Genomic DNA, 11,391 nt, shown 5'->3' with positions numbered 1-11,391 from the left:
ACTCTGAAGATAATGATACAGTGTATTAACTATTCTTTTTATTATTTTGTTATGAAGTTTTGTTTTATTTTCACATAAAATTTAAAAAAATCTGTCAACTGTCACTGGACAGGGTCTGAGGAGGTCCCCACTGGATAAGGAACCCAGATCCACCCTACCCATAGAATTAAGTTGCAGGTTTACTGACTCCCATTGTGGAAGAAGAATTTTCAGTATGTCAGTCAGAGGTATAAAGGGATTTATTAGGCAGAAAATTTAAAAGCACACACTCAAAGAAATAGAGTGCAGGCCCTCAAGAGACAGAGACACTTTATGATCTAAAGCTGGTGTTTTTTACGGTGTCTTCAAGACGGGTGATCTAGGATGTGTATTCCTACAGGCCGTCTGGTTGTGACAGGAGATGAGGGAGTGGCCAGTCATCTGGACAAGTGGGTACGACCTGTCAATCACATGTGCAGAAAAAGTTTCCAATCCCTGCACCTGAAACCAACCAGAAAGTGCTATCTTCAGTTCCTCTTATTAGACACAGCTAAGTTAGGTAGAAATATTATAGGTAGCCACATAAGGCTAGGCCCTTTTGGGAGTCAGAGTAGAGGATGAGAACACATTACAACTGTGGCTGGAGGCACATCTTCTGAAGGCCAGGCCTCAAGACAAAGACAGAATAACCAGGCCTATATCCCTCCCCAAGGGATAAACAATATACTATAGTTGGCATTACCTGTTCCAATAGTCTAGACAGACATCATGTAGCCTGGTTGGTGACCAAGACCTCCAGATCCATCCCTTCCTAAATAAGTCTATTTTTGCCATGTACATTTGCTACATGACCTGCTTCTCCACTGGATCAATATTACCTAAGTAGCATACTTGTAATCCTATTGGTTGATTATCATTTTGACCCACATTGTACCCACCTTGTGATTTTGCTCTATTAAAACTTCCCCTGTGAAGTGGGGTCTGTGGCAGCTCACTGTTGAGTCCCCTCCTGTCTCTCAGGAGCGATCTCTCTCAATAAAGTTTTCTTACTCTTAACCTCTGCTGTTCCTTAGAATTTGTTTTTTGATTCTTGGAGAACATGAACTTGGCATATCTGATATTCCGCAGGTTGGGAGTTATTTTTCCCCTATAATACTCAGAGTATTATTTCCTCTATAACACTCAGACACGAGATCGAGCAGGTTTTTGATAGGACGCCTAGATCTGATGTCAGAATGGGGGGCTACAAAAGGTAGCTGCCATTAATCTCATGGCCACGCATGGTAAACTCTCTTTGTGGACCAATTTCACTCTGCAGAGTCACTTCTTTTCCTCCCTTTAGTAAATGCAAAACCTCGCTACCTTTTGTGTAAGTCTTAACCAATTCTTTGCTCAGGACGACAGAGACCTGGCTCTAGAAGGACCTCACAGCGCCCCAAAACTCTGGTAACAAGGGCACCTCTCTGGCAGTTTTAAGTGTTAGTTTGAAGCTGAGATCTGAGAGGGAGCACAGTGTATCAGTAAAAAACACAGAGGACAGGCTGTATTGTGTCTTAACATCCTCAGGACTTTCTTCTCTTTCTTAAGTGAATTTCCTGGAAAGGAAAAAGGCCTGAGTAATGGTTTTTGTCCTGAAGCTACAGAATTTCTTTCTTTTTTTTCTTTCTTTCTTTCTTTCTTTCTTTCTTTCTTTCTTTCTTTCTTTCTTTCTTTCTTTCTTTCTTTCTTTCTTTCTTCTCCTTCTTCTTATTATTTTATTTTTTTGTTTTTTTGAGACAGAGTCTCACTATGGAGTTCAGACTGCTCTGGAACTCACTGTGTACCCCAGGCTGGTCTTGAACTTGCAGTGATCCTCCTGCCTCAGCCTCCGGAGTGCTGGGATTATAGGCATGCACCACCACCACCACAACTGGCTCAGAATTTCTTTCTTTCTTTTTTTTTTTTTTTTTTTGGTACCGGGGATTGAACTCGGGTCCTTGCGCTTGCAAGGCAGGCCACCAAACCACTGAGCTAAATCCCCGGCCCTCAGAATTTCTTAAAAGTACAATTTTAAGAGTTTCTTCAAAGTGCAAGTAAAATTTCAGTTTTCCTTGCCTCCTTTTTAACCTCTCATTGGTTTTTAAATTCTACCTCACAACTACAAGTGCGCAAACTAGCCCAGGCCTCACCAATTCCCAAGCGTCCTGTCTCCCTGCTGCCTTTTCTGCAATGCTTCTCTCTACCTCACCTCCACTGTCTCACCTGGGTCCTCCTCACCCGGATTACTGCAGCCAAGCGACCCTCCCTCCACCTTGCTCTGCCAGACTCCACAATCTGGGACAACTGCCTATCTCACTATCTTCTATAACAGCGTAACACAACTGTATTGAATACTAGTTCCAAAAAGCAAAATTCTGAAAGACTTTGAAAAGAGAAAGAAAAACATCGCTAAGCGTATTTTCCAGGGAATAACAAAAGACATTGTTTCAGGAAGTTTTTCTGGATGATCAAATTTGATAGGTCTGAGCCTCTCCTTGTTTTCAACTGAGCTACTTTTACAGCTCTATATACTGTAGAAAACTGATAGTAATGCAAATGAATCTCATCAGTGGAGATGCAAATGTAAGCTTTCCCTGGTCCCCAGGGGGCCAGTTTTACTGAAATAGCACATTCCCATCCCACTCTGGGTGACCTGTGTATGTGCTGCTTTCCTGGGAACCCACCAGGACATCATGCTGGTTCGCTCTGTCATTAGTGAGTTAAGTAAAACCTTTGACACACGTCCCTTTATATTCAAAAAGGAAGTTACAGGTCTAACTCTAGGGCTGGGGATTTAGCTCAGTGGTTCCACCACTTGCCTTGCAAATTCAAGGAATCGAGTTTGATCCCCCATACCAAAAAAAAAAAAAAAAAAAAAAAAAAAAAGAAAGTGTAACTCTAAACATTATTCCTTAATATTTTCCATGGTTGCCTGGATCATTCTGTTGTGTTCTGTTTTGCTTTGCTTGGGTTTCTATTCTATTCTCTTTTATTCCATTCATTCCATTCTAAAAACACAGGATATTCACTTCTGCTTCCCTTTGCAGGCCTCCTCTTCCCAAGAACCCCACAGATTGACAAGTGCCTACACAGGAACATCGGCTTTCTTTCAGGAAAAGACAGGGAAAAGGGAATGCAGTGATGAGTTAGATGAAGGCCAGTAAATTTTGGCTCGAAAGTAAGGAATCAATGAAATGTTATCTTAGCTCAGATCTGAAGCTCTGAGTGTTAAAGGTTTACTGGTTATAATTTCTTGATTTTTGCCTCAGTTATTGGCTGGGGATTGAGCTCAGTGGTGCCATGCCTGCCTGGCAAGCACAAATATTCTACTTCTGTATCCTAGCCACTCATTACTAGGAACAATATTAGAAATGCCTTATGCTTCCTTCCAGAGATAGTTAATACATATTTGAGCAAATACGTATGTGTAAATTTTCCCTTTTTACAAGTTTTTTTTGTTCACTCAACTTTATTTTGGAAAGCCAACCAGATAAAGCACATAGAGAAATTCTCATTCTCTTTCTTCAAGATTTTATAGCATTCCTTTGTATGGATGAAATATAATTGATCAGCCAGTTTTTTTCCCTGTGGAATTTAGATCATTTCTAATCTCTTGCAATTACAAACAAGACTATAATGAATTATCGTGCACATTTGTTGTTTCCTCCAAATATAAGAATAACTGTAGAGTTAGAGGTGGAATTGTTAGGTCAGTGAATATGCGCATTTGGAATTTCAATAGATAATGATTAGTTGCTTTCCCCAAAGAAGGTCCCTTATCACAACTCCACCAGCCATGCAGGAGGAAGCCCATACTCTGACCATTACAGATAATTAGATGTTTCCATCTCTGGCACTCTGAGTGGTGGCAAACACTCAGTGCAGTTTTAAAACTTACTTTTCTCATAACAAATGAAACCGAGTGTCTTTGCATACACTCAAATTTTTGTATCTTGTATTTCTCTAAGAAATGTATGTTCAAGAATTTTTTGGTCCATTTTTCTTTTAGGTAACTGGTCTTATGAGGGTGGCATTTAAAGCTCCATCTGAAGTGGCTTAGCCATGGAGTCTGTGGACAGAGAAGTACGTCCTTAACCAATTGTCACTTTTAAATTCTTTCTCAGATAAATAGATCATGTTAAAGGACCACGTGTAGGTCTTACCCATCAGAATCCTGGAATCAAGTCCAGGGCCCTTAATACCATACCCACGGCCTTCAGGGTCTGGAAAAACCAAATAGCATGGGCTCCCCTTACCCCAGTTCCCACCTTTCAGTCCATTCCTCTATCCAGGTATCCTTTTTTTACCCAGGTAACTCTACAGACTTGAAGGTATCACATTATAGACTTTTCTTTTTTTGAGATAGGGTCTCACTATGCAGTTGAGACTGACCTGAAACTCACCATGTAGCCCAGGCTGTTCTCGAACTCACAGCGATCCTCCTGCCTCAGCCTCCCGAGTGCTGGGATTACAGGCATGCACCACCAAGTCTGGCACATTATAGACTTTTGTTATGATATCCTCCAAGAAATTTTCCCTGAATCCCAAATTGTGTTATATGTCTCTTCTCTGTGTGCTACCTGCACAGAGAAGAAGACCTGCAAATTTCTATTCAAATGTGCTCTAAGAGATCCACCTCTTTTATGAAATAGTCTCTTCAGGGGCAGGCAGGCACTGGGTCTTCTTTGATTTCTAGGTCTAGGAAAGCAGTTTATAAGGCTGGACTGGCCTGAAACTATCAAAAATTAACACTATGATTTTGAATGTGACCTCTTATGCTCCTGATTGCTGCTTCTGAGATATGAGAGCATGTTTCTGGAAAATCAGAAGTACCTCTCACATTTATGAATAAATGGACCAGTGGCTAAAAAGAGGCCACAATTAATGAATTTCCTCATTCTATGCACCTGCTGCTTCTTATAGCAAGAGACACAGCCCAATAACCCATTCCATTGGGATCAGATACTAGACTGGCCTCAGCAGCTTGCCTGACCCATAAATTGTGGTAAATGTGAAGGTCTGCAACTTTAAAGCTAGGTCACAAGAAGCCCTTACAGCTTCCCACTGGATGTTTTAAATGCTTGCTCTGGGCAAGGTTGGCTGCTAGGTGTGACATCCAGCTACTCTAAGACCATCACACTGTGAGAAAGTTCCGCCAACCACGTGGAGAGATCACAGCGTTTAAGAGAGAAGACATGTCCAGCCCAGATCCCAGCTATGTGACAGAAGGAGCCTTAGACGACACCTGCCTCAGCCACCTCTGAGTGCACCTGCAGGAGAGACCAACAAGACTCACCAGCAGAGCTCAGTCAGAACCACGAAAGAGAATTAAGAAATAGTAAGCTGTTGTCTTAAGGTGCTTCATTTTGGGGTGGTTTGTTGCCCAGCAGCAGATAGCCCAAACATAAAGGAACCAGCAGACACAAGATAGTGTGCTTCTCAGGTACCCAGATTTCAGTCCCAGATCAGCATAGCACGGAGTAAACAAACTAAGGCTCAATGTGTACATCTGTAGAAATGGGATGATTACAGTCCTGCCTCCCAGGGTTATTCTGAAAGCATTCTGAGATGACACTTAGTATAGTGACTGTGTGGAAGGTATCATTACAATACATGGAGAACCAAAGATAACTCCAGGTTGGAAGAATGGAAATTTAGGCCTAAGTCTGACATCCAAGGAGACTGTCCATGACACTAGACCTCCTAGTACTACACTGGCCACTGACATAATCCTTACAAGTGATGGCCTAATCCATAGCAGAACACAGGATGCAAAGGGGAGAAATGGTGGGTGAAAAGCGGGGCTGACCATTTTTAGACAGAAATATTAACTTGAATGAAATTAAAAGTGTAAGTGAGCACGACAGTACAATGGACCCTTCCATCACGGTAGCTGGCAGGATTGGCTCCACCGAGGCAAGCTGTGTTGAGGAGGGACACAAGAACCCCTTCCATCATTTCCACTAGGTGTCAGGCCCTGAACAAGTGTCATCACAAACATCCTCTCGAGATCTCCTTAGCAATACTATTAGTGCCACGCCCATTCAACACAGACGGAAGCCACAGCTCAGAGAAGCAAAGTAACTCACACCAGGCCACACAGATATTAGTCAAGATGACAATGACACGTGGCTGCAATGATGTTAACAAGAGTCATGTGTCATTCAGCAATGGGGGTACGTTCTGAGAAATGCACTGCTTAGCCAGCCCGTTGTTGCGTGGACACTACACAAACCTAGAGGACCAGAATTTCAGGAAGCGTGTTATTCTCTAAACAGTGCTTCATTTGCTGGCCCAGGAGTTCAGGAGGGCAGCTTGGAAGAGGAGCTGGGTCACAGTCGCCTCCTCGTGGCTTCTGTAGTCCCCTGGCAGCAGGTGCTCAAGGACATGCTTGAAGATCTGGAGCTCTCTATCTGCCACGTCTCAAAGGGTTTCTATCTGCTGCCTGCAACACTGCCCCAGACAAGACTGTTATCCAGCCAGTCCTTACGATCCCTGAAACCTGGCACTGACTCGGCCTGTCTGGACGAACGTCCTTTCAGGCACCCACTTCCAGGACAGGGAGCTTCCACTCCTACTGAAGATTTGCTCTGCCAAGTACTTTTCTTCCACCATCCGCTCATCTGGAGCTTCCGTGAGTTCTGAAGCTGCCTTTTATGAGCTCTCGCAGACCCCTGCTCTCTCTCACATGCTGTCACGAGTAAGTCCTTTAAACCACCCGGAGCTAGCAATGAATCCAGTGTCACAAGGATTCATCACTGCTTTGGCAGTGATGGCCATAGTGCCAAGAGGGTACGTGGTTCTGTGTCTTCAGTCCAGGTCCGTAGACGTTTCTGTGTCTGATAGAATTCTGAGTGTTTGTTAGTGTCATTGTCTTCACTGACAAGAGATCCCCTCACAGCCCCGCTGTTTTATTCCGTTGTAAAGGGATGTGCCTGGCTGGTAAGCAACAACCACTGCCGATTTTCTGGCTTGGTTCTCCTTCACCACTTTCAATTTCGATTCCAGTTTAGTCGCTCAACATGGCCTCTTACTGGCAACCCTAGCAGTGGATTCTGTACACTTAGGTGCCACAGTAAAACAAAGCAAAAGTAAATCAAGCGTAAGAGGGAATGGTGTAACAGAGAGGCGCGGCAAACATGCGCTGTACGAGTCTGCAGCCGGGGCAATACAGTACGGTGTTACAGTCAGCTCTTTCATGTAAGTAGGAATGCACTGTAAAATAACAACACAGTGTTTAGTAGAGTACATATGTAAATCGGTGTCGTGGTTTGGTTCAAGCATCTCCTGCAAAGTCTCCCATGTATGGAAGGTGACTGGATCAGCCCACTGATGAGTCTGCAGCTGATTTGCTGCTAGGAAGTGGGGCCTGGCTGGAGGTGGGCCCCTGAAGGTGTGACCTTCAAGGGTGGATTCTTGGCCCCAACTCCTCCCATCCCTATCTCCAGGCTGCTGGGGTTGGAGGGCTTTCCTCAGAGAGGTCCTTTCTCTATGGTTTCTGCCTTGGAGCTGGCCAGCCATGGACCCAAAATAAACCTCTGCTCCCTTAAAAGTTGTGGGCACTGGGCATTTTGTCCCGTGGATGGGAAAGTATGTGAGATTTTATCATCAAGGGTCATACATGGTACAGAAGTGCATGCTCCATACTTCTGTGGCTGACATCACAGTAAGTTTTACCAGCATCACCACAATCATGGGAATAGTCATATTTTATTATCATCAAGGGTCATACATGGTACAGAAGTGCATGCGCCATACTTCTGTGGCTGACATCACAGTAAGTTTTACCAGCATCACCACAATCATGGGAATAGTCTTACACTCAGCATTACAAAGGCCAAGTCCTCACTAGGTTTTAGGAGCTATTCTGGTTCATCAGTCTTGTGGAACACAGTACATTGTATATGTGGTCCATCCTCGACTGAAACGCTTGTAAGTGGTAACCGGCACTATTCTGAAAACTGGCTATGCATTATTTCATTTACTCCTACCACAATCTGAGGGAAACGCTATGTTTGTATCCAAAGGAACACAGTACATTGTATATGTGGTCCATCCTCGACTGAAACGCTCTTCTGAGGTACACGGCTGTGATATTATGTAAGTGGTAACCGGCACTATTCTGAACACTGGCTATGCATTATTTCATTTACTCCTACCACAATCTGAGGGAAACGCTATGTTTGTATCCATTTTATAGCAAGGAAAACCATGGCCCAGTGAAGTTAAATACTCATCCAAGATGATACTATTAATAAGAGGCTTGGACAAGGTATGAATTTTTGAAATCTGGCTCCATGGCTGAAGGTCTTGAAAGGCTCGTGCTTGTTCCTGTGTGTCACCCGGAGAGAACAGGACAGACCCATCTAACGAGCTAAACAAAGACCCATGGAATGGGGTTTCTGTAGCCCCATTCTTATTATACTCCACAGTTAAGCACAGTTACTAACAGCTACTAAATGTTTTCTGCAGGGATAATAAAGAGGTCTCACTGTAAAGTCAGCCTTGCCATGGGAACTCCCTGTTAAACCTCCACAAAGAGAGGCCCAGAGCACAGTTCAAGAACAGCTCAGAAAGGGGAGCGAGGCTCCAGCACAGCTCATGAGGCAAGACAGACACCCTTGAGGGTCTCCAGCCAAGTGTGACTAAGTCTGCCAAAGCCCAGAAAGGGATGGCAGGGAGGAAGGTGTGGTGGTACCTGTCTGGGCCAGGGAGGAGCCAGGCAGAAGCTGAGAAAGGAACCAGGTCACCCCTCCCAAGGAACCTCACTCCTTGTCTCCCTCACACATAGCGAAGCCACCTCTTGGGACCTGGCCCAAGTTTGAGGTATCTGGTAGGAATCACAGCATAGAATCCAAATGAGTGCTTTTTTTCCACCTCCCTCTTCAATCCTTAAGGTAGTGGGAAGGGGAACAGGAAAAACCTCAAACCAGATTATTTTACAAAATAACATAACTCAATTATTTTCAGATGGCAGAGAAGGAAAATCCATTTCTCACCACATTTAATTTTCTCACTCTCTTTCCTTTATCCTCCCTAAATCTCCATCCCTGCATCTGGAATGTGATCCCTGTGTGATCTCCTCCCTCCACTAGGAAAGACTCCAGTTGCTGGATTCCACCAAGACCTTAATCCAGCCCTGCCCTTATTCAAACTACAGGCAGGGAGAGCAGGGAGGAGGGGAGAGGAGTGAGGGTGGGGGCTCGCTCGCCTCCCCAGGGCCTCCACACTTTGTCCAACCGGGCAGCAGCTGCAGTGCTCTTGGCCACCCAGCCCACACCCTCCCGAGAAGCTGCCTGCAGGGAGTCCCGTGCTGACACACAGTGAAGAGCGCCCATCACCTCCCGTCTAGCCAGGCTGTAGCCAAGGAATCGCACCCTCAGGGCGAGGAGGTGCAGAGCTGGGACTCTCAATACCTCATCAAGGCGACCCATTAGAGCCCCTCCACACAGATGTCCCTAGTAGGCTGCCTGTCCACACAGCGGCCACCGAATCCACAGAGCTGAGCAGCTGGGGTGAGGCGTGGGGACATTGCTCTGCACGCTCTCCACCACGTGGGTAACCGGGTAACAAGTGACAGTGCGGCGTGAGCAGAGCGGTACCGTGTCCAGTGCATCTGCTGAGTCCCGGGAGCTCTGATACCGGTAAGTTCTAGTGCAAATCGACATGGAAAGTGTCTTCCACAGTCTGGAGGGTTTGGTTCCTCTCTGCCACACTCCTGGGCTGGATCTGACTCTTACCCTGTGCATGGTACCTTGGCAAACGGTGCTGCCAACACTCCGGGAAGAAAAGTCCCCGAGGAAGGAGCTATGAATGTGGAGAGGCTGGGGTGGGCACAGGAGGGCAGTTGCAGGCTCCGGGCACTACAGGGGCTGTAGCAGAGCTGCTGTGACCTCAGACAGGGCTCGGGTCTCTGGGGAGGAGGACACCCTTCATGGGCTGTGAGGACCGTGGTGTGTTCAGCCCGTTTGCTTGTAAGGAAGAGTGTCCTGCTAAGGCTCTCTTGTTCTTTCCTTCCTCCCTCTCTTCTTTCCCTTTCTTCTCTTCGTTTTTTCTGTTTATTCATCCAACAAATTTTCTTCAAACACCTTCTATGTATCACAGATTATTTTTCTAGTCTCTGGAAACAACCAAGAATATACCTGCAGGTCTTGCTTGGGATGAGGGCAGAGAAGACTGAATAATAAGGAAAAAAGTGCCTCCCCTGTATTTCCTGTGATAAACGTGGGGGAACTGAAGCAGGGAGTGATGGCAGCAGGCACCTCAAACAGGGCCTCACAGGGCTCTGAGCCCCCAGAAGCCACTACATGCAGAGATGAGTTATCAGCCTTACTGGTAAAGAAACAAACTAGAGCTGATTAGAAGAACCCAAGTCAGGGCTGGGGATTTAGCTCAGTGGTTCCGGCACCTGCCTCACAAACACAAGGATGAGCGTTTGATCCCCGGTACCCCCCCAAAAAAAAAAGAACCACCTAAGTCAGGACCCGTAAGACTCCATTTTGACACATGACAGAAACCTGCTCTGTGCCTAACCCTGGGTCCTGCAGATCCAAACCGAGTCAAGCAAGAGTAGCCTTCCTGGGCCTGCACTGTCCACCAACTTGGCTCTCTGTCTGAGGTGCTCGCCGGGCTGCCCCAGAGCACCTTCCCAGCAGCTTTTATAAGGTGTGATCACAGAAATATGGTATGTGTTTAAATTTTTAAAAACTTCAGTGTAGTAAATGACACACTGACTGTCACTTATTCCCCTTCAAAATTCTCCCCCCTCGCTTCAAACACATTGATCTCATCACGCTTGCCACTTCTGCGGTGGTTTGGGAGGTCCTCTTTCATGTATGTCTTTAGTTGTACTGCTGTGGCTGCCCTGATGTCCTGAATTGATTCAAAATGCTTCCCTCTCATGGTCATTTTAACTTTGGGGAAGAGCCGGGAGTTCTCGTGTGCCCAATATGATGAATAAAGTGGATGAGGACACACCGCAATGTCTTTCTGAGCCTGTCTTTCTGTTGGAGGGCGCTCAGCAGCATTTGCCACGTTTTTAAGTCACACCTTGTAAAGACACTTAGGACAGAGGGCTTCCAGAACTGCTTCAGGAAGGGGCAATGGCGGGATAGGTGTGCTCAAAGCAAGGGTGAGTATCTGGAGGGGGATTAATGGCAATGTGCTTTTTACTGTAATAACGTTTTTAAGTTCACCATATTTCTCGATCACCTTCCTCAGATAACCTTCCTCCAGACACCAATGAACATGTACCTGAGAAAGAAGTGGGACTACAGGTTCACACTTGCTACAAACAAAAAACAAACCAATGAGTAGATAAGGAACGTCCAGAGCAGATGCAACAAGCCGAGAGCCATTTCTTTTTTTTTAAACTTTTTTTTTTTTTTTTTTTAC

At 45.4% G+C, this 11,391-nt stretch overlaps 1 protein-coding gene across 1 annotated transcript in view; it reads right to left on the bottom strand.

The window, feature by feature from the left end:
• Window positions 1-329: 329 nt before the first annotated feature.
• LOC117283232 (thrombospondin type-1 domain-containing protein 4-like) overlaps window positions 330-11,391 on the bottom strand; it is a 111,978-nt gene continuing 100,916 nt past the window's right edge. Inside the window, exon 5 of the mRNA XM_033756062.1 lies at window positions 330-480. Within this exon, the coding sequence (XP_033611953.1) occupies window positions 443-480 (38 nt within the window). The 3' untranslated portion in view covers window positions 330-442. The remainder of the gene's footprint in view (window positions 481-11,391) is intronic.

This window comes from Fukomys damarensis, unplaced genomic scaffold (genome assembly GCF_012274545.1).
Source record: "Fukomys damarensis isolate Sample0158 unplaced genomic scaffold, DMR_v1.0_HiC HiC_scaffold_25, whole genome shotgun sequence".
NCBI classification, from domain to species: domain Eukaryota; kingdom Metazoa; phylum Chordata; class Mammalia; order Rodentia; family Bathyergidae; genus Fukomys; species Fukomys damarensis.
Note: the sequence above shows the minus strand (reverse complement) of the source record. Positions and strands in the feature narration are given on the sequence as shown.